General features: G+C 36.9%; 1 protein-coding gene across 8 annotated transcripts in view; it reads right to left on the reverse strand.

Moving 5' to 3' along the window:
- Positions 1–24,472, reverse strand: part of LOC135776742 (rap guanine nucleotide exchange factor 6) — a 94,691-nt gene extending 70,219 nt beyond the window's left edge. For 4 of the 8 annotated variants that reach the window (XM_065287632.2, XM_065287629.2, XM_065287628.2 and 1 more), the window contains exons 1-4: positions 24,036–24,471; positions 3,606–3,676; positions 3,053–3,109; positions 1,991–2,074 (exon numbers count right to left, since the gene is read on the reverse strand). In XM_065287632.2, coding sequence (XP_065143704.1) covers positions 1,991–2,074; positions 3,053–3,109; positions 3,606–3,676; positions 24,036–24,104 — 281 coding nt within the window. In that variant the 5' untranslated portion in view covers positions 24,105–24,471. Of the gene's footprint in view, positions 1–1,990; positions 2,075–3,052; positions 3,110–3,605; positions 3,677–24,035 lie in introns of all 8 variants that reach the window. The other 4 variants (XM_065287635.2, XM_065287627.2, XM_065287634.2 and 1 more) reach the window with 2 other exon arrangements.
- Positions 24,473–24,947: the final 475 nt, after the last annotated feature.

Here is a 24,947-nt window from a genome sequence, read left to right on the forward strand (position 1 = left end):
ACACCACAAACACACATTTCCCTTTACACTGTCTGAACAAAATCAGAATGTTTATTCAGTGAATCAGTCTTTAAAACAACTTTTCCTTTTAGTATTAATATGTTAGGATATTTATAAACAGATACAGTCCAAATTAATGCTGACAAAAGGGTATGAAGAATTTAAAAGGGTATAAAAAGGGTATGAGAATTTAAAACTATGTCACGTGCGCTAAAAAAAAACTAAAATTTATATTCTCGTCAAATTTCCTGTCCAATTAAATGCTTTCTACACTACAAAACCTGTGAGTATTTTTTTTACTTTTTAAACCAACATTTTAAGTATTGAAAATTCATAAATTACAATTAATCCAAACTTAAATTAATTTTAATTTAATATTTAAGAACACTATACTTAAAACTACTGTTTACAATAAATACTGTTTACCATATTTTTGTATGCTGTAAACTACTTTTACCATTAAAGTCACTGAAAAAGAGACTGAGCTCAGCCTGATTTTTCACACAGTTATCATTTATATGATAAAGCGACACATATCCGACCTAAAGCCTAAGCACAAGCACTACACTTCTGAACAACGGTAACCACAAAACTTATGGTTAACACTTTTGAGTCTTTCTCTTTACTCTAAAACCACATAAAATATCACTTGCTCTCGTAATGAAGGCATATGCAAAGCATGCTGGGAACAATCGTGTTGATTTAATGTTAAACTGAAGTAAATTTGCAGTGCCAGAAGTTTGCAATTATTTGCAGTGTTTGTTAAAATGAGGCTGTGGTATTGAAATGACTCTGTTTGGAAGTTATAAAAATTTTTTTTGAGTTGGCTAAGTTCTTTGACTCATTTTATTTGAGTTTGTGGAACTCAAAATGGTGAAACAGTTAAACACACATAAAAGCTTTAAGTTTAATACTTTAACTTTTCCACAACTTTAAGTACAGTTCACCCATTTTAAAAGAAGTACATTGTACTGGGTTTACATTTTGATAACGTGTAGCTGCTGAAGTTTCCTGTCCCCTATGTTATCCGAACATGTATACAAGTCATTGTTATCATTGTTTTTATTCTGTAATAACAGTTTCATAGTACATAGTAATACTAGACTGTGCGATAAACAATACGCTATTGGCTATTTTAAAAAGGAGGAGGGTCTTCTCGATAGTTCCACTCTGACTTCCTGTTTCAGTTGAAATTACGTCACCACATCAAATAATGCAGCACTTCAGTGGGCATTTAAGAGGAGGCTAATAAGAGACATTTTTACAGCAAGATTTGGTTGCATTGTCATTCATTGTAGAAGGCATTGGATTTATTACTTTAAAATGTGCAGAGTTTAAAAACTAAACACAATTAATGTCCAAAGCTTTTATCCAAACCAACTTACAGTGCATTTTAGCTGTACTTTTTTATCAATATGTGTATTCACTGGAGATCAAACCCATGACATTTGCACTGCTAACACAATGCTAAGTACAGGAACAAGGTAAAGCTTAAATATGTTTTCATCTAGATATGCTTGTCTACCTCACGGTTGGCGGCTAAATGTTTAATGACCATTTGACCATCCTGAAGAAATGCCAGTGACACGAGACTCATGCATGTTTACAGATGAGGAAATGAAACAAGTCTGAAACACTTCAATGCATCTGCAGTCAATAAAGACACGCAAAGCCCATTACTGCCTGCGGTTAACATAGCAGACACACTGTGTGATGCAACTCCACTTTAATGATATCATCAAGTCAAAAAAGAATTTTATTTATTATCAAAAAGTAAGTTTTTTTTAGGCTTCGAGTATGGTAACCTTATTGTGTTTCAAAAATATGACAGCATATTTAGCTCATGATATATATCCGGTTTCTGCCCAAATACGCAGGAGTCTTGTGTTGCAGTTTCATGTGCTGAAAGTCTTGTGTGATACTTAAAACACAAGTCAAACAAAGTGAAGACTGCATCTATGTGCTGTTGGCTTTGTGAGGTGGTACATACCAGCATCTTGCCAGGTACATGTGTTCCTTCACAAACACAGAGCCCGTCAGCAGGATGTACCAGCACGTGGAGATGGTGTCCGCACTAGAAAAGAGACATAGGAGATGACTTTATCATCATTTATACATCATCGCTCACACACACACTCATATAAACTCAGTCTAAACCTTTTAAACCTTTAAGTTCTCAGCAGCATGATAACACTTTGCTTCAGCACAATGCTTCAGTGCTTTATTCTGCACCGCAGGGGCGATTCTATGTTTTTAATATTAGGAGCAGCTCAGCCGCCAATTAGGGTTAGTTAAAACAAATATTTTAAAAATTTGAATACTATGATTGGATTTTATACTAACCGTACCACTTTTTTAATGAACATAATAACACCAAACATGATTTGGTTTTTAAAGTATGCTTTCATGGAACTCGCTGAAAATAAACAAGGTGTGAAGACTTTATACAGTGGATGGGAAAGCGTCTTTTTATTTCTCCCACATTACGCAACTGATTTTATATTAATAAACCACACAGATGCAGATGTCATCTATCAGTTAATGGACACATATTTGTACAGTCGGGCATGTGATTGGCCAAGGACAAAAAAGGAAGGAAGGAACCCAACAACATTGACGCTCAAATAGTCTTAGATGTTAACATTTGCAAGGCTTCTAAACACATGCAGATGATAATCTTTCTACATGAATAGTTATTTCTGATTTATGCTTATTTGACAGATGATTTACGTGATTTAGACAAGTCATCTCACAGAGGTCAAAAAGTGGACAAAGCCAGAGAAAAATATATTCAGTGGAGAAAAGTGTTGCTTGTTTATATGAACTGAATCTAATAAAGTCATTGACTATTTTTCTGCATTATGACAGAAGAGTACTGCAATAGAAGTGAAATGACATGCTAAAGTTGGTTTCATGCAAATTATGACTTATCATTCATTTCTTTTAAAACATCTCTTAATTTTCTTCTGTTTTACCAAACATTAACTGCAGTTCAGCAAGGCTTACTATCTTTCATACAACCAATAAATGGGTAATGGAGAAATTGACTTACTTAAAGAGAATACGGTTGGCTTCATAATGCTGGTACCTCGCTGTCATACACATGGACCTATAAACAGAGAGAGAGAGAGAGAGAGAGAGAGAGAGAGAGAGAGAGAGAGATGTGATGAAGTATGTGAAGTATGAATAAGTGTGTTTTATCTGCTCTACATATCCTTATCCTGACAAGAGCTCAGATCCAATTTATCTTAATCCATTAACTCAAATGAGATTGACTTCAAACTCTGATGAAACACTATAACATCTCCAGACCAGACTTCATGCTGTGAATCAAACCTAACTGAAGAATCTCTCCCCCCCACCACACACACACACATGTTATGATGTTAAAGGTCCTGTTTTTCCTTTGATTTTGAAGCTTTGATTGTGTTTACAGTGCGCAATATAACAAGTTTTGTGTGTAAAAAAAAAAGAAAACGCAGTATTTTCCAAACAATTTATTAAGTATCTCTAAGCAGCAACATTACACACCTATGAAAGTTTGAAAAATGGGATCAGGAAAAACGGGACCTTTAATGTGTAATGTCTGTTCGTGTGACTCTCACCTGAGCTGATGTTCTCTGAGGTGAGACAGCACATCCATATGGTACAGGTGAGTGTAGATGGTGTTCAGATCCTGGATGAGAGGACACAAAAATCAGTACAGTCAAAGATTACCTGCTGTCATTCATTACCAATGTGTGTGTGCAGGTGGTGAATCTGTCAAGAACTATAGAGCCTAGAGCATATCAACTTTCCAACTTCAGATTTTTACTATATTTTGTATGAAAAACCAAGGCCTATTGTAGGACTATAATAATATTTTTTTACATTATTTATTAGATTAACGCTTCTCTGCAGCACTTTAAGTGCTTTAGATATGAAAGGGGGATTCTAAAGCCGAAAGTAAACTAGGGACGTCATTTTCGTCATCAGGAGGGTCCACGGCCGGCCGCACGGACCGTCCGTGTGCAACCCAAAATTTGAGACCACGCGGACAGTGCGCGTACAGTCCACGTACAACAGCGCATGCGCGTGAAAATATTTAGACAGGACATTCCACTACAAACAATTATACAAAGGAAATAGACAGCATTTGCGCACACACTATCGGTTTTCTTCTTTAACTTTTACTTCTTCCAAGAACAGAAAGCTGTGGAGCATTTTTGTTACCATAATGTTTGATTCCTGTTCTTTGTTGTCTTGTTGTTTGTTCTAAACTGTGTTAGCAATGGTGGATCAGTTACTTTTCTTCACCTATCCTAATGTTTTAATGTACTGTAAATGTCGCCAAATCAGTGCTGCCCTGACGGCCTGTTAGAGTACTAATTTGAATAAGAAATCATTTGTATTGCATATAGTGTCGAACGCGGCCATCCGCATGTAGCCACAGGGAGTATACTTGGAAAGCTGCGCGGACGCTGAAAAAAGGTATAACCCGGCCTAAACTCAACCACCACCAATGGCAGCCATATTGCACCAGAATGCCCACCACAAACCAGCTTATTACTGGAAAAGAGAACTTTATTTATGCTGGTTTGCATCATGATAAACTGGGAAAATGAAACATTTTGTTCCTCAAATTAGTCTCATGTTCTTTTTATGCAAAATATAACAGATGTTGAGAAAGATGATGGTCGTAACAGCCCAACATAGAGCACAATGTGAGAGTAAAACCTGACTGAATGGATCCTAAATAAATTTGTCGACATTTGAAGTTCATTTAAGTTGTCCTAAGATAAGAATAGGTTTTGTTTAAAATTTTAAGAAAACTTTTATGAAAGGTTTTGATCCAATACAAACGTTAACTAGTGTATATGAAGATCTAAGAGGTCTAACACTGACATTCACTTCATCACACATGAGGGCATCTTTGAAGACAGTAATTAAGGTTTGAAAGCTATATGCCATTTTAATTATATCACAGTTACTATTTATCTGACAGTTTAAATGTTTATGTTTATTCATACAAAAAATATAATAATAATAATAATAATATATAAATAAAGGAGTCTGTCGCAAAAGGTTCATCATATTTGAGGGTCCCTGCCTTCATGAAGTTTGAAAACCCTTGGCTGGAGGTACACTCAGTAGTTTCTGTTAAGATGTATGTACGGGTCACCCATAATTTATACATTTCACAACTGTAAAATATAATTAAGGGCACTTGGTAGTGTCATCGTAAAGTAAGTCTGCTGGGTATCTTAAACCAAGTCTACTATATGTTATAGTTTATTTACATTTAGACTGATGACCAGGACCACAGTGTATAATGAGAAATACTGTAAACGACAGTAGAAAAAAGTTATTTACAAAAGCACTTACAAAATTCAAGTAAATGTTCAAGTAATTCAAGTAAATGAAAATGTTGTGTCAATAAGTGCTGCACATTTAGAGACTATATTCTTAACAAAATAAATCATTTCATTGACATCGATCTATTAAAGTACAGTCTACATTAAACATCACAGAAACATGCAGCTCTACTGCCACCCTGTGACACAAACACATACACACACGCAAAACAGATGTGTGCGTCCACCGTCAAACCACTACACAACACTTGATGAACTCCATCACATGAACAGAGAGGACATTATGCCCTTCACAACAAAACATCTATTCAGAGACGTGAAAAACAGAACAAACACTGTTGAAGTATCAGAACATTTTTCTCTTTTTTAACTTTAAAATTATCTCCGTATATGTTCATACAGATCTGAACAAACTAACCCAAAGTATTAAATAAACCTTCTCCACACCATTTCTTCTACACATTGATTGTACCGGCTGTTCGTAAGATATGTGTGCTTGCTTGCATCTGATGAATCAAGTAACAAATCCATAGCCCTGCTTTATAAGAGGGAGTGTCAAGCCATATCCAGACACCAGAACATCAAACACACACAAGTGGCTTTTTTGGACTTGGTTCAGTAAACAACCACCTAGCAACCCACCCACAACATCCATAGCAACCACACAGAATAAGCCAGCAATGAGCCAACAACCATCAGAAACACTATACTTCACAATAACTGAAGATTTATCAAGCGTCTGAAAGAGTTACACCAGTGGTTCTCAAACTTTTTCAGCGAGTGACAACCCTTGTGTACAGTGCATTCCTTCGTTCCCCCACCCCAAAAAAAAACAATTATGAAAAAAAACCATGGTGAAACTTTTGAATGAAACAAAACATTAAGTTATACAATTTAGTGCAGCCTTATTTTTCTGAGGTTTTATAAGACAGAAATTATGATAAATTCATGTATATTATAAAATGTCCAATAACTGGGGACCCCTGGCACAATCTTGGTGACCCCAGTTTGAGAACCACTGAGTTACACAACATCACTACAATACAACATCACTACAATACAACATCAACACAAGACAAGGAAAACTGGATACTGCCAGGAATTTGCTACAAAAGATGGAAAAACCATTCTACTTTTTTACATAAAACAATATACTATTACTGACTGAACTTTTGTAAGACACTATTTGTTGTGTAAAGGCAATGGGAGTGCAAATGGTCATGAATATTGATAAGATTTACACAGTATGAACATTTTACATCACGATCGATAACACACTAAAGGAGCAGAAAACACATATTTATTTTATTTTAGTGATGCCACTAATTCATGCAGTGATTTAAGGTCTTAACAATCGATCAGTATAACTAATATAATAAATAACTAAATAATGGCAGTGCTTTAGGGTTACGTCAAAGGCTTACAACAGCTTACAAAAGAACAATTGCATGCCAGTATCATGAATATGCGGTCAGCATTCATGAAGTGATTTGCATTGACTATTTATGGTTAAAAATGGGTGTGTATAGGGTGAGATATGAGTGCTGATTCACAAACGCACACTTGCAGGTTATCAGTAATTCATAAAGGGAACAATGCTTACAGGTGTGCATACGCACGGTTTTAGAAGTCTGAAGTTTTTTGGCTTTTGTGAGCACGTACACCTTTAGAAAGAATTTTATGAATGAGTTTTATAAATGAGACCCTAGAACAGAAACTGTTTGTAAAAATGCTAAGCAGACTCAGTTGTGGGCCAGAGAAACAACATCAGTGTATTGACTGGTGTGGGAAAACCTCAGCAATGCGGTGTGATGATGGAAAATGGAAATCACACAAATGTCTGTCTGCATGCTATGACTTGTTTCACTGTGCTTGAGGGTCCGGTCTTATGAACTATAAAACTGATAACATGACAAAACTGTCGCAACTTTTAGAAGTTTAAGAGAAAGTTTAACCTACAATTACAATCATTTCACTCTCCAATTAAACACAAAAGAAGAATTTTAGCCTTTAAGAAAACATAATGCGCCTTTGAAATAAGACAAAATATGACCTTAAAGTATTATAGTAGTAGTACACAGAGGTGGCTACCCTGTACAAAATGATGTCAAATCAACATATCAAGAGTTTGGTTCCAAAAACATAACTTAAATTTTCAGAAATTTTGTTTTTTGATTGTGCATTCCAATTAATATCAATCAAACTGCAGTTAACAAAAAACAGCTAACAATAAAACATGATAACATAATAATAAACATGTTTTGACAAAAAAAAAAGTTATCTCGTTTTGGAACCAAACTTATATTGTTATTTAAACTTAACAAATTAAGTTAAACAATTTTAACTTGTTTTTATAAGTTATGTCAAAACTTAAAATAGTAGATTGAATTGACTTGACAAACCAAGTTGTTTTTAAACCTAGTGTGCTGTTAATTGTATTAATATTAACAAAACAAACACAGTACTAAACAATAAAAAATGTACACACAAATTAACATCTGTAAAAACCCACTGGTTTGGGGTTGAAAAGCTTTAATTTAACTTCCTCTGTGTGGAACCTTAACAAAATTATACCTTATGCTTACACCTTTCCCTCTCTGTATTGCCAAATAATGTCAAAATTATTCATAAATCATGAATTCAAAAACTTTTATTTGGAATATAATTATAATGAGAAGAAAATAGGAATGTAACGATTCAAACGCGTGTCCCATTAAAAATGCCTGTCTGAAATCGATTCTGAATTGCAAGGCTGCGATTCTGTGTTTCATGCACGGCTTGTGCGTGTACTACGGTTCTGTGATCAGTAGGAAGTCCTTATCAATCTAAAATCATTATGAGTCGAAGTCGTTTATAACGTGAAATTAAAAAAGCAACACTCGTTAAATAAAAATCATTCAAAATATTCTAAAATACCTGAAACTATTTGAAGAACAGCGATATAAATATTCCTGTAGACATTTCCTGGAATAGCTTCAGTAATGCTACTTCTTCTGTGGCACAAAGGGAGTTTCTGCACAAGAGCGCCCCCTGGCATTCGGATGTGCCGGGATTTCATCGTAATTCATTCAAATTCATTCATTGAGAAAACGCACATTTGCACGGTTACTCGTTACAGCCCTAGAAGAAAATGATAGATTTGTAAAGCATTACAGTACCTAGTACAGTTAAACACAGGCATTATGCTTTAAAACCATGCTGCCTTCAATTTCTTTGATCACCGTATAAACGTCAGCAGTTTTGGGGCAGTTGCTATTCTCATTTCTAGACGTTTGAGTCCTGACCAGCCATGACATTTAATAGAAACCGCTTCTAAACTAGAAACCAATGCTGTTCATCGCATGTCACCATCGTGGCTTTTAATGCAAAAACTAATTCATTGTTATTTCATACATGGTACATGACAGAATGGCCACACAGCTTTTTTTGGGTTGCACAAGCAAAAACTGTCCACGTTTTGGCACTTTAGCCAGGTATAAGGGTGTCACGATTTCGATCTTAAATCGAAATCGATCAAAATGAAGTCACAATCTCGAACTTCGAATTAAAAAATGGGATCATCGATGCTGCCACGCTCTCATGTAACGTCTGGTCGGCTTGCCAAGCGGGGGAAAAAACTCTCAGATGTGCCTTTAAAAACATTGGTCCAGCGGAACGCAATTTATATTTTAAACATGAGGGATGTATTCCTACAACTCCTTGAAATGCATATCATAAACAGGATTACTACCTAGTGATCTGACTTCGGACAGAGAGCAGCTCTATGCACGTGAGTGAGAGAGGCGCCAAGATACAGTGCGTTATATTTTAAACAAAAGGGATAGTTTGCCTAAGCTTGCATGAAACACATAAAACTGAACAAATACATAAGGATTACTACTTATGTTTAAACTTCGGACAGATGCGGAAGCGCATGCACGTGAGACAGAGAGAAGCGCAGCTGCTTATGACGCGCTGGATTTATTTCAAATGCTAGTAGTCCAAGCACAGATGCAAGTCCAGATGCATTAAGTCAATGTGCGTGCAAAAAGGAATCCTATCTCTACAAGCTCTCTCACGTAAAGTGAAGCCCACAAACCCCCATGTGAGGAAAAGCACGCAATATGCATGTTAATGTGAAACTATAATAATAATAATAAATAATAATAATAATGGCATAGCATTTTTTGTCTTTCAAAAAAAAGTAAAAATCGAGGATCAAATCGTGACATTGGAATCAAGAATGTAATCCAATCGAGGATTTGGAGAATCATCATGACACCCCTAGCCACGTATCCTATCAAAAATGAACTACTCACACACCAGTCATAAAAGGTTTTTTATTATTTATTGATTGATTAATAATATTGTATAAATAACCATTCGGGCCGGATTGGACACCTCTGTAGGGCGTGTTTGGCCCGCGGGCCGTATGTTTGGCGGACTTTATTGACATCATTCAGTAATACTACCTTGACGTGACAGTCCCAAATTCATTCCTAACCCTATCATACATGCTGGTGCAGCAACAACCATTCTTAAATATCACAACAACGCAAAATACGCTTTAAATAATCTATTCAGGAGAACCTTACGGAAGCAAGATGACAAATTGATATACATGACAAATTCTACAAAGGCAGAATATTTGCAAACAGCACCAGCCTTATACAGTAAGTGTGTGTATGACAAGTCCAAAGATAAATCTCACACATCTTTGTTCATAACACAGCACATTAGACAGTTCTAAATAGCCTAGATGTCATAAAGATGAATAAAACCGTAACAGGCCTATTAAAAAAGCCGAGTCTTACATTATGATGACGTTGACCTCATTTAATTAAAATAGAAATCATTTAGTTTATTAATGTGTAGCGTCGGTTCCTTGACTTGGAAAAGTCCTTTACATCTGGCATGTGATGGTGGGATAACAGCGCTGTTTCTGCATTTGCTCATCGTGTTTGAGGCAGGGTGCCAGGTTCACAGACTCAGCTAGACAGATATGTCTGTCTCATAAACTGCCACGTCAGGTCTCGATAAAATCGAGCCATGGGCACAATTTACTTAAACATTAACAAATGATATGTGGCACAAAATAACACAACTCTGTTCAACGGTTCAAACGTAATCATAGAAACTAGACATGGCTTTCTTAGATCTGGACTAGTAAGTCACCATCAATCAAGCACACAGGGCACCATAACAACCACAAAAGCAACCTTCCAGATTAACACTGGGGTTTACACATAACCACATAAATGAAGCATTATGCTTTGTAAAAATTATGACAATATTTTATTTGAGGCCCTTTGCTACAGGGGCCCTGTAAGGAAGTGTTATGTCACCTGAATTTTATCACCGGTTGCTCATGTGCAACTTGCAGAAGTGGATTTCTCCCTTTGCCTTTACAGAGATATGTGTATTCTCTATGAGGACGCCCTCCGGTCCAAACATCGTGACGCTTCTTTACATCCCCATCAAACAGTGTATACAACACATAATATCTATCACGGACAATTGCATCCTCATGCCGAAAGTTTATTTATTTGCATGTATTTTAAAGTTTTGACAGTTTAAACTTTCTTTTTCCTGACAGCTGCTCTTGTCTGTGTTCACCCAACACAGCTGCCTATCATCAGTACATGTGAACAGAGCAATCTCTCTCAAGTCTTAAAGCTACAGTAACATAATTCATCTTTATATTACATCTTTATAAGGAATGTTAAATTTCTCTTGCAGACGAAATATTTGTTGTGCTTATTTATTTGATTCTCTAGTACAACACTTATATGCCTAATTACTGCAAATAATATAACAAAGGCAACATCTGTGGTATTACTATTTCTAGAAAAAATGAGCTTGCATATAAGCTTGAAAAATCTGTATTGAGCATTGGTTTTTTGCCAATCACAAAAAACAAAACCAAATCGATACTCGTATTGGCTGCAAAAATCCTGATCGGAGCATCCCTAACCAAGAGCTAATAAATTAATGGCAAAAACACACATTTTACAAAACTGCTTAATCAATGTACAACAAACAGATAATAATGTTACTAAATTTTAAACATAAATGTCATTCAAAATCATCATGACTCACATCGTATCGTATCAGGAAATTGATGGCAATACACAGCCTTATTATGATGGTGAGTCTAATGCTGTGTTTACACCAGCCGCGATAGAGGTGGCAAGCGCAGGTGATTTACCTGTTAAGTCAATGCAAAGATGCGATTACACGCGGATTATTATCCTGCGGCCGGTACACGCCAATTGAGCAAATTCTGAACTTCTGCGGATTTCCGCATCGCGTTAACCAATCAGGACCTTGCTGTAGTAGTGACACGATTACAGGAAGCGAGCAGAGTCTCAGCAAAGTCGCAGAAGCCCCTCCCATGACGCAAATTATTATCCTGCGGCCGGTACACGCCAATTGAGCAAATTCTGAACTTCTGCGGATTTCCGCATCGCGTTAACCAATCAGGACCTTGCTGTAGTAGTGACACGATTACAGGAAGCGAGCAGAGTCTCAGCAAAGTCGCAGAAGCCCCTCCCATGACGCAAATTATTATCCTGCGGCCGGTACACGCCAATTGAGCAAATTCTGAACTTCTGCGGATTTCCGCATCGCGTTAACCAATCAGGACCTTGCTGTAGTAGTGACACGATTACAGGAAGCGAGCAGAGTCTCAGCAAAGTCGCAGAAGCCCCTCCCATGACGCAAATTTCCGCGTGAATTTCTCGAATGACTAGAATTTCACGTGCGGTTTTCGCGAGTGAACTCAAATGTTCAAGCGTTCAACTACACGCGAATAGTGCGTCTCTACCGTGGCAGGTGTAAATGCAACATTACAAGCAAGCCTCAAATTGTTCTTGAAATCTTACAATAACAGAAATTTTCATTACAGTGATTTTGGAAAGTCAGCACCTCTGACTGAATTTGACACATCGTTCACATGTCACTTTTTTCTAGTTTTTAGATGATGTTTTTTTAGTTAAACAGTTTTAGTTTTCATGAACAGAGAAAAGAAATCCACGCAGAAAAGACACGCAGCTAAACCTTGTCTCAGTTGCATTGTTCTGTTAGTTTTATTGTACTTTATCCGGCCAATCAGCTGCAGCATGTGAAACAGCAGACGAGCTGAGAAATGCTCACATTCCCAACATACCTCAAGATCAAAACAATGCATTCAAGCAAACTAACATTTCAGGTTTCATCCCATTCTCTTTCATGTTTTAGACACACAGTTTTTATCTAACCAACAAAGTGTATGACAATGTAGGATAAAAGGAGCCCAAGTCTATCTATGAAACCAGTTGCTATATAAGAGCTTGCCATGGTTAGATTAGTTTATCTCAATAAAAACTTTGTAAATGAACGTGTAGATCTTAATGTCTTTATTACGTTTAACTGCATTTCAGTCTTCTTTGCAACAAGGACTGTATGGTTTCTCTGAATTGTTTTCTAAAAATATTTAAGAACAAACACATTAAGCCTGAGGCATTAAAAACTTTAACAAACAGCATGAATCAGTTTGTACTTCTTCTGTACATGGTGATTCACTGTTTACTATCGTTTATTTATTGCAGACAGTTACTTTTCAAACTTTACTGTATTTGCATTACCTATAGAGAAAAAAAAATCTAAGTAAACTTAATAGATTACAATATTTTTAGTCTGGATGGGTGAATAGTGCTATAGTGCAACTCAAGGCCACTGAAAACGAAACCTATCCCAATGATTGAATAAAGATATAATAATAAAATGTACAACAACTACGTAAATACTACAAATATATGTGTGTCTGTCTAATAGCACCAATCTTCTCCTCTCTAGGTGTTGGTTTTCATATGGGATTAAGATGTAATGCACTCAGTATATATCATCATATGTCCCAATTCGAAGGCTGGATCCTTTAAAGTCCATGAAGAGATCTGAAATGAGACGGTCAGGCTACTGAGGCTGCATAGTCACCTGCTATATGCGCCCACCACTGCTGTCGGCGTTACACTCCAGGAACGTTTCTGACTTATTAAAATAAATATGGAACCAGAAAAAAAATATTTTATTTTAGAAAATATGACACGCTGATGTAGATTGGACTAACCAACAGAAAATCGAATTAACCATCCTTAGAAATATTTAAAAGTAAAACATAGCATTCACAATACTAGGCCTGTCGCGATAAACGATAAATCGATTAATCGCACGGTAAATAAAATGAGCTCGATCATTTTTTTAGGCCGCGATAATTCACATTTGCATGCTTGTTTGTTTTCCTTGTCTCTCTCTCTCTCTACCAAAGAGACTGGATGACCGCTCCTTGCAACGAGTGACAAGGAGTGAACCCTCGTCAGTCATTTGTCAATCGCATGATCTGTGTGGGGAGGGGGGACTCCTGGCGTAGCCTATCACAGTAGGAGTACTGAGGAGGATGAGAGCCGCGTGAGAAGTGTAGCAGGAGAAAACACTAGTTAAGACGAGAGTTGGAGAAAAAGATGGATTTACTAGAGGCTGTTTACACTTGTCATTAACATGCGTTTTTATCGATCGGATCACAATGTTTTACGTCTTTTCTGACTTTTCTGACACAAGGTGAACAGTGCTATTTTAGCCTTTCATTGATAAACTAAAGCGGGTGATCTCCGCAGTTTCATTTTGCAAGCGTGTGAAAGTTGCGCGATCTTATTTCATCAATTGCGCTGAAAATTCAGAGAAAGCTCTAACATATAAACGTACAAAACACTGTGCAGCATGTATACTTGCTAAACAAGCAGCGGACTCCGACATAATATTAGTTTGCGTCCATATAAACTCATAATTACTCCCGCTGGCGTTCAAATGACAGCGGAGAGACTCGCCCACCGTCTCACGGACCGTCCCCTCACAGTATTCAGCACAGAAGCGGTCGAAAGTGGACAAAAGAGACGGATTTAAATACCAGGTGTAAATGTGATATGTCTCTCTCGTCCACTTGTGATCTGATCAAAAACACATCTTGATACCAAGTGTAAACAGCCAAGTTTCAAAACCAAACGCTACAGCTGCAGTGTGGGAGTACTTTGGATTTAAACCTAATGACCGAGGTGAACCACTAAACCTGACCGAGCCGTTATGTCGCATTTGTGGTAATAACGTAGCACTTAAAAGTGGCAACACGACAAACATGCATATGCACCTAAAACGCAATCATCCTGTTATTTTGTTCATTTCTTGTGGATATTTAAAATGTCTTCCAGTTCCAGTATTACTTATTGTTTAGAAATAAAAGTTTATAGATCTTTGAAAAGGTGTATCTGCATTATTATAATGGTCCCGGAGCATCAATGTTATCGCCTATCGCGATAAATTCCGAGGCAATTTATCGCCTAGCAAAATTTGTTATCGTGACAGGCCTACACAATACACACTTTCATTTAAATATTCAGCCATTAGCCATAACAGGCGTGCAATGAATTTTGGGAAAGCTTTGGCTGTAAAGGATCCATTCGTTCTATCCTTGGCAGCCCGAAGAAAAGGGAAGCATTATGTGGTCGCATTTTAAGCAGCCTTCGAATTGGGATGGACTTACTGGCCTTCAGTCGCACTGCTGTGACACAATCGGTTTTGCAGCCTTCCAAATGGGACACAGCTTAAATGTAACACATACTCAATGCTCTTTAGATTTGTGTCACTTCACAACTCGCGCTTTAAGTGTAGACACTACAGCAGGGCTTTTTAAATCTTACCCTGGAGGCCCGGAGCACTACAGAGTTTAGCTCCAACCCTAATCAAACTTACCCACCTGTGATTGTCTAGTTATCATGAAGACCTTGATTAGCTTGCTCAGGTGGGTTTGATCAGGGTTGAAGCTAACCTCTGCAGTGCTCGGCCCTCAAGGGTAAGATTTCAATTGCCCTGCACTACAGCGTAACAGCTGGAATTAAACTTCGTGTTCAACATTGTTGCGTTTTTAGGTTTATAACAAGGGCTTGACATTAACTTTTTTGCTCACCAGCCAAAGTGGCTAGTTGTTTTCCAAAGTTACTAGCCACTCAGCATTTTCACTGGCCACAATTTTGTTGCAGGTAAAATCCATTTTATATGCTTAAATTTGACTGTGGCATCCTAAAATGACTTTAACTTGAGTAATTGTACTCAATTTAGCTAGATTAGATGCACATTGACTTTCAAATGCAGACTGACCACCCAAATTAGAACATCCATTTAGAGCTGGAACTAACGACTATTTCTTCTGTCGACTAATCTATCGATTATTTTTCCGATTAGTTGACTAGTCTAACGACTATTTTTATTATTAATAAAAAAATCTTTTTTTGATTAGCTATTTAATCTTTTGGATAATCTGTTTTCTACTCTCTGTCTGATCTGACAGTTATTGTTTGTTTTATTGTATTTTAACACAACTGAATGCTATTTTCACATTATCTGTTCTGTTGTCAGATATATATGGGGGACAGTTTCCCAGACAGGGATTAGACTAGTACTAGACTAAAATAAATATAAGAGCTGTCCAAACTGAAAACATCTTGCACTGACATATCTTAAAATACATCAGTGCCCTTAGTTTGGCCTCAAAATGCACAAAAGTAATGTTTTTAGTAAGGCATGTTTGTTTAAACTAATTATATTTCCTAATTAAACTAAGGTCTAGTTCTGGCTTAAGCTAATGGAAACCACCCAGGGCCGGAGTGGGACTCATTTTCAGCCCTGGAGTTTCATGACTTAGACCGGCCCACTTTAGTTCATGACTGACTATATTAAAATAATACAGTTAAATCCTCAGTAGCCTATACATAAGTGTGCAATAGTGAACTGTTTTCTGCATCCTTGCAATTCATTGTATTTTTTTAAATAGATAATTTCCAAATCAATGCAAATCCAGTAAACAATTATGATTTTGGCTCTAATCTTGCAGCCCTAAGATAAGGTATTTTTATATTATTCAATTAAACATATTCAAAAGCTACTAAAAGGGAACAAATGTGTTTGTGTTTTCCCCTATATTTCTATTTTTAAAAAATGGTGGGTCTTGAGATTACCTGTTGGGTTGAAAAAGTTTAGAAACTCCTGATATACAATACACAAGCAAGATTTATCAAGTATGCAGAGGAACAGGAGGAAAAATAAAAAATCCTTCTCTTAATTTTTAGTACTTGGATCATGTACATTGCCAAATACCTTGTGTCATATAAGAACAAATATTGAATGGACTTGTTTTACTTAAGAAAACATTATATTCATATGAAACGTTTTAAATAAACTGATGAGTTTTGCATCAAATAAGTTTTTGTCATCAAAAGACGATGAATAATATAACTATTCATAGATCATTCATTATTTGTCTCATTTTCATTTAAGTGGCCGTTCGTATCAGGTCGCGAATCTAGACGCGCGGCAAACGCCCTCAAAAACAGACGCATCTGAATCTAAACTCGTGTTCACAGGCGAGCGCTTTGAAAAGCAACATTTTAAAGCCGGCAAATTACGCGAGTGGGGCTGAATAAGTGCTGGCAGCAGCAACCTTCAACCCGGTGGCATGACAACTCACAATTCGGCGCAAATTAAAAAATTGCCATTACACAGAGTTACTACAGAAGGCATGGGCGGGCATAGGAGAGAGAGCTCGCACACAAGCCCATAACCTGTTTGTGTGGGAAAACACTACTAATCTTTCATGATAAACTCGAATCAGTCGTCTTCTCTGCCAGTAACATCTGACGTTTACGTGAAAATGCAAGTACAAAACACAGCCAACTTTTAATTCTTTCATTCAGTGTCATGTATGAGAGGCGCTGTCTAGGGGCTTCACGCAGAGAAAGAGAGAGAGCGCGCGTGCACAAGAGAGGCATCACCGAGCAAGCACAACAATAAATTAAGCCGTTTTAAATGAAAATAAAAATGTAACGTTAAATGTTGCGGCCATTGTTGATTTTGTGGCGCACACAAACAAATCAATGTATGGATAACACTGCCAGGAGCAGAAGCCGCCATTACGCGAAATGAATGTAAACAGCGACGCGTTGCAGCACTACATCCATTATTTAGCTGGTAATATCAGTATAGATCATATCATATATTTAGGTGCATGAAAAACATGCTAGATAAATATATTAACTTCTAATGAATATATTAAAAGTGGAGCAGGGGTGTAGAAGGTTAACTGAAAAGATAAACACAAATACCCTAGACACTACAATGTTTATGTGGCACATGCTTCAAATCAGATTTGATCCTTTTTGACATGCGCACATTGCACAATTATAGTTTTGCGCTGTTTCAAGATACAAGCACACAAGCCAAATCACTGCATCTATTTTAGAGATCGGATCAGAAATTAAAAAATTGGTATCACTTTTTAATTTCCGATCCGATTCCGATACCAGACAACTTGAGTATCGCCGCCTTGTTGTTCTGTCATCTTTTCTCTCTTTTCCCTAAAACGCGATAAACGGCACTGCTCATTTTCTGCAGAATACAATAAATCCGCTCAACCAATCACAGCACACCATTCCACGCACTGTAAACAACAATGGCTGTGTTTTTTTTAATCCCAGTTCTCCTCATCTACTTTCTACTTTGTGATCAACAAACAAACAAAAACAAAATAATACTTTTAACGGCATTGCTAAACCTGTGGTGGTTTTCTGTGGCGGGGAAGAAACGTAAGCCATCAACATCTAATAATTTACACGAGAGGCACTCGGGAGCCGGTTGCTTGTTCTCCCGACAGCACCAAGATTCTCTCATGCTAACACATTGACCCCAGGGAATCTTATGAAAAACTTTCCATTATTTTACTCGAAGTCAACGAAAATCAAGCAGGACCAAAACATTTTACAGCTGATCGCTGTCAAAAAAGTTCAGCGACGACGTCCCAAGTATAACAGCAGCAGTGACAGTGTTCTTAATATGTTTTGATTTATGCCATTAATGTTTATTTTTTTTCCACTAGTAAACTAAATGAATATAACATGGCAAAGATGAATGCACATTTATATATTGATTCAATAGATTTATAACATTTCAAATCATCAGTTTTTTATAATAAATCTTTGAAAATCAAATTATGGATTTGAATTTTTAATGTTATTATAACCTAAAGATGCTATGTGAAAGTTTGAAACAGAAAATAGTGGTTTTCATCTTGAGACTTTCTTGGTATAGAAAACACGTTTTACCGAAATTAGTCAAAATTGATTTATTGCATATTGGAACCAAACTCTTCATATTTTCCTTAATTGCACAAAACTGTCACAGTAAAAAGTTTTAGTGTGCAGATGGTTATTTTGGGAATTATGCGCTTGACCGGACAATTTATGCACATCCAATTGATGCACTTGAATCATCCTCACATGGGAATCCTCGCACCGCAATGGAAAGTTTATAACTGTTAAAACAGAAAGAGAATAGATGCATTGTGTACTCAGCACATAGTAAATTGCATCCATCCAACGGCGTACTGAGACTTTATAAAATCAAAATTTTAAAATAGCCTACAGTTATCGTGTAATGACGCATTTCATCTGTCCGCTTCATCAGTGGATAAACCCATTTGCGAGAACAAAGTTTCCATAAACATAATTGAAATATCTTTAAATGTAAATTTTTTCGGTCCGCAAGACAGAGTTCAAACACGCGTTTGTGGATCAGAGAATAAATCATGGACTGACCGGACAACGCTGTCTCATATCAATTTCCAAAGAATTGGAAGGAGATTAGGAAAATGTAAGAATGACAGTCGCTTCATGTGACTTCCTTCAACAAGCTCACGTTCTTTGTGTCATTTGTCATTAACACTCCAGTCCAGTAGGTGGCGGAAATGCACCTTTAAGTGGGTTTGCCAACCGCCATTAAAAAAAGAAAAGAAGAAGATTGCACACACGCAGATCATCCGACTTTCAGTTTTCAAACTGATCAAGTGTTTACATGTCGTTTTGAGTGGATTACTAAAGGCATAAACCCCTCCTCTCAAGCCGATTAGATATTTTATCGGTTTGACTCTTATATTCCGACTGAGGTGTTTACATGGAGCTTTTAATACGGACTGAACATATAAACCGATTACGATTGTCCATGCATTATTTTTAAATAATTCAACCGCATGTCGTCAGTTATTCCTTACATATTGTTGTGTCAAGGGTTAGGTTTCTAATTCCTAACTAGGTCACCCTCAGGGGTCTTTTAACCAGTTCTGCAAGTAAAATCATGAAAATTCAGTAAATCAGTTGAACCGCCAGAGGTGGAAGGTATTTACCCAGTACTCTTAAAAAAATCTGTTAAAATTTTGTAACAAACATCCATTAGGAAAAAAATATTCTAATACAAAATTAACAACTTTCAATGAGTTTACACAACTCAACTCTCTCGACAACCCGCAAATGAGAATGTACAATTCCAAAAAAGCTATTAAGATAAAACCAAATCTTTCAAATGATAACTGTAATTGTATTTGCAGATCAACATTTGTATTTGCAACACATCAGAAATTCAAAGCCATGTCGTTTGAGTTTAACAAAATGATGTTCTGAAGATATTTTTATATTTAATATTTTAATATCCTTATCACTTTTTTTACAGTGAACGAAAGGAATTGGCCTTTAAAGTGCACACATACTGTCTATGTTGGATTTGTCACAGTTTTCACCAGCACGAAATTGTGATACTTTTCAAGAGGCTGTTTATTGTTAGTCAACCAGAACTAGAAACATTCACTAGTGTCCAACCAGTACAAAGAAAACCACTATGGATCTCAAAACCCAGTCCACCCAAATTTTTGAACGCATCATATTTAAAGTTCACCCAAAAATGCAAATTCTGTCATCATTTACTCAGCCTCATTTTTTACAAACCTGCATAAATGTCTTTGTTGTGATGAACATAATTAAAGATATTTTGAGAAATGTTTGTAACCAAACCATTCATGAGCCCCATTCACTTCCATAGTATTCTTTTATTCTACTATGGAAGTGAATGGGGTTCATGATCCGTTTGGTTAAAAACATTCCATAAAATATCTTCATTCGTATTCTTCAGAAAGTAGACATTTATACAGGTTTGTAACAACATAAGAGTGAGAAAATAATGACAGAATTTTCATTTTTTGGGTGAACTATCCCTTTAACACGCCATGCGCAAATGATGGTTTAATGTACAGAACATAAACATGTTATTTATCATTTTCATGCTGTCATTCCATTTTCCTTATGGATGTTATGAGTCATGCACAGTCCTGTTTGATTACCTGCATCCGCAGTGATTACAAAAACACCTGACCTGTAATCCAACATTAGCATCAATTTATTCCATACCCCGCCTGTTTGACGCCCCGGCTGAACCGCAAATCGCGCAGCAAGTAGAAACCTTTAACAATCTTCAGACAGAACGTGGAGAGAAATAAGCACAGGGCCATGATTGGACAAATATATTTTCATTAATGTGAAACTTTGTGAGGGTCAGCAAATTGACAGCTGAGCAGTCAGCAGTGTTTTAGCACTCATAAGCGCTACACTTATATTTAAATTTAGAATTACCCGATAACTTAATAATATGAGTGCAGTGATTTCAAAGAGATGTCCAAAAAACTCAAGTAGCCTAAATGTTTAAAGTTTAACCCGCGCTGGTGATAGCAAACGCGTGATGAGCTTGCATCTTAAGTTATCTTAAATTATGGTCATACAGATAAAAGTAAAACAACATTCAAAACTGTAAATTGTGTACTTTTATAACACTTTCTTCAGAGAAAGGCTTTCCGACGCACTTCAGAGGCAGCGTGTTTGAAATATAAACAGAGAGCGCCTTTGTGATAACTAATCACATATTTGAAAACTACAATACTAATTTCTCGCTAGAAATGCAATTAAAATGTGTAAAAAGTGAAAATATACGTTTATTTTCACTAAATTTGTGCTCCAGTCGCTTCCTTGGCCGCCATTTTATTTTTTCGAGCTCCACCACTGTTGTCATGTGGTTTACGTCAGTAAAGGCGATGACAAAGGGTCACATGGATATTAACGTCATTGACAGGAGACTGCACTGCCCCGTGTCAATGTTTTGAATGGAAATTTTCTCACGATTTACAAGTAGTTGAAAACATTACAGATATTGATAGTAATCAGCTGGACAAAATATATAACACTGGCCTAGTGGTTTTTGGACATTTTACTGCAAATATCTTACAAATTGCACCTTTAAGTGGGATTTTTCCATACAATAAATGAATAAAAAAACATAAACAGTAAACATTTCCTTTGTAATTGCTTTTATTTTTAATAAAAAACTATAATGTATTAGTTTTTGATAGAAACGTATAATAAATATGCTTAACTGGCTGAAATCAGGGAAACTGTCAAGTGGGACGTCTTATGATAAAGTTGTTAGTCACGAAGAAGGAGAGGGACCAAGAGAGAGTGAGGATTTGGAGGCAACAGAGACGGAAAGAATAGAGAAAGAAAATGAACGAGGGAGTCAGAAGATGCGCCGGAGGAAACCGAAGAAAAGGGAAGGAGATGGCAAAAAAGAGGGGATGAGAGTGAACACCAGACGTCTTAAAAGTGGAAGCTTGTGTGTAGCTTTGTTGCATTAAACTGAATCTTTGTTGATGTTGTTGTTGTCATGCATGTTCTGGTTATTTGCTCATGATTAAACATGAGTCTTTATGGCGAGAAAACAAAGCTTTGTTGCGTTTTTTTTTTTAAGTGGGGATTGGGGGTGCAGCAACCTGGTTGGGACATAGAAGGGGGTGCGCAGGAAAAAAGTTTGGGAATTGCAGGTTTAGACCACAACATGGGCCTTATGTGCGTCTGCTGTTGAACCATAGGGAGACTTTCAGACTCGCAGAGACCTTTTTTCCCTCGAACGGCTGGTCGCACGGGTGCGACCTCAGATTTTTTTTTGGTCGTACTCTAGATCCCTGCCGTGTGTTTGTTGTAGTCCAAGAAGAGACGATGTATTTACGATGGAGATGATGACTCGCGTCCTCATTTACTTTGGGATTTGTACATTTTGCATATCGTTAACATGTACTAATACACACACACACACACCAAAGGAAATGTAAAATCATGAATCGGACGATAGGTGCTCTTTAAGGTTTCACTGTTTATCTTTCCATAGTGCTCCTCATTTCTTTAGCACTTCACTGAATCTAAGAATACAATCTGACTCCCATCAGGCAAAGCAGCTTCAGGGACGAGGCAGCCGGCATAATGGTATGTAAATCGAGACAGGGCAATATTTGTTTTGCTCTCTTATGTAATACTCAACACACCCATCCGGCCTCAAATTTGCTATCAAAGCAGCGAGAGGTTACACAGTTTTCATTCATCTGCTTTATTGATCGTCTGTTTGCTTTGCTAGTTCATTGTCTGTACTCACAGATGACCATCAGAGGGAATCCATCCATATCTGCAGACACATACACACAACTACAAAATGTTAAACATCTTCCATATTGATTTATAGAAAGTCATTTCAATCTGTCCAATCATCCCTTCTTAGAAACAAGAAACAATGTATGCTGGTAATGCCCACAATTAACCACTACTATACATCAAAACTAATCTGTTAAAAAGCTAAAGCTGCAATAAAAGAAACCTTTAGACTTTGCTTAGATACTCTGAACCTTGAACTTACAGTAAGCTTTCAATAACAGAACCCAAATGTAGTCTTCTTTAGTAACAACAAAAACAGCATTGTCTACTGTGTTGAATAGTTTAGGTAGTGTTGCTAATCTGTCTCTTCAGATTTGATCCAGATGTGCATCCGACCCAACAATTTACTCATGCTTGCAGTGAGAGGTCACGTCAAAACTTTCCTTGCCAATACCAGCAAAGAAAATGGGCGGGTTATATACAGATGCCAACATAAAATACTGCCAAGCAGACTTCCCTCCAAAATGTCAGGGAACAAATGTTGCATACAGACATACAGTTCACGTTTGAGTGTTGAAGGAAAGTTTGTGTTGACTTAAAAGGCAGAAGATTTGATCTGAACTCTCTTGACACTAAACATAAAGATGTGTGTCATAAACAAACTAAACTAAACTGATCAACAATGTTCATATGATGTCGTTCATAATCTAGTGAACTGCCCAAGTCCCATTTTAAACCATGCTAATAATGGCCAAAAACGCTGTCTAGATATTTGATACTCATAATGTACAACAGTCATCATAATGTCAAATACACATAATATGACGTCAGGCTTAATATTACGATGTTGGTCACAAATGCTGCGATGTATTTAATGGCGATACTGATGTTTACATCTGTTGCTCGCTAGTCTTTGGGACTGATATGATGCCCGCAAATTCTCTGTATGGAGCTCATTTGTGTTTAAGACATCACATATGATGGCCACAAATACTGTCTAGTCACCACAAGTTTTACAGACGTCTGCTGGTGATAAAAGAAGCGTTAAACTTTCTAAACATCTGGCCACTTACATACATTAAGCTTACTACATAAACAGCTCAAAACACAGATTTGATTTTAAATAGATTAACAACTGAAATCAGATCATTAAAGACACGCTTAAAAGATTTCATAACTCTCTTATAATCGCGCTACATTATGAAATTACGACTTTGCTGAACTATTGTTTTTAGATTAAATCTACCGTGTTTATTTCTTAATAAAGTGTTTGTTTGAGTAAAATCTGTCGTCTTATTTCTTGGTGAAGTGTTTGTTTCAGTATTTTTACCTCAGCCGTTCGTCGCGATGGAGGAGTTTTCAACGCTTTCTTCAGCGATAAATCCACCGATGAATTCATATTAAACTCTCTGACTTCCAGGAACGCTATCTTTATATACTAACATAAATACATGACAAGAAAGATAAACTGAGATCACACAAATGTTGTGATAAAACACTTTCTGTCTTGAAAAAGACTGGCATTGATTTGAGTTAGCTTCAGTTAGCATATGAAGTTAAGTCCTTGTTAAAAGTCGCTTTCGGCTCAAGGAAGGTCCAGAAAAAACGAAAGTGAACTAAAATTATCCTTCATTTCCAGAAAACGCTTCAATTTGTGTCTGGAAAACATCATAAAAATCCATAGGATTGTATAATCCTCCTAGGAAAAGCGTCCAGCAGTACTCCATGACTGCAGCTATGCCGCGAGCCGCCACTGAGTTTCACTGACACTCACATGACGAGCTGGACTACACCAGTACACGCTGAACTACACTGATCACTAAAACCAGTACTAAACTACACTGATCACTAAGACCAGTACTAAACTACACTGATCACTAAGACCAGTACTAAACTACACTGATCACTGAGACCAATACACACTAAACTACACTGATCACTAAGACCGGTACTAAACTACACTGATCACTGAAACCAGTACACACTAAACTACACTTATCACTGAGACCGGTACTAAACTACACTGATCACTGAGACCAGTACTAAACTACACTGATCACTGAGACCAGTCCACACTAAACTACACTGATCACTGAGACCAGTACACACTAAACTACACTGATCACCAAGACCAGTACTAAACTACACTGATCACTGAGACCAGTACACACTAAACTACACCGATCACTGAGACTGGTACTAAACTACACTGATCACCAAGACCAGTACTAAACTACACTGA

This window comes from Paramisgurnus dabryanus, chromosome 18 (assembly GCF_030506205.2).
Source record: "Paramisgurnus dabryanus chromosome 18, PD_genome_1.1, whole genome shotgun sequence".
In the NCBI taxonomy this organism is placed as follows: domain Eukaryota; kingdom Metazoa; phylum Chordata; class Actinopteri; order Cypriniformes; family Cobitidae; genus Paramisgurnus; species Paramisgurnus dabryanus.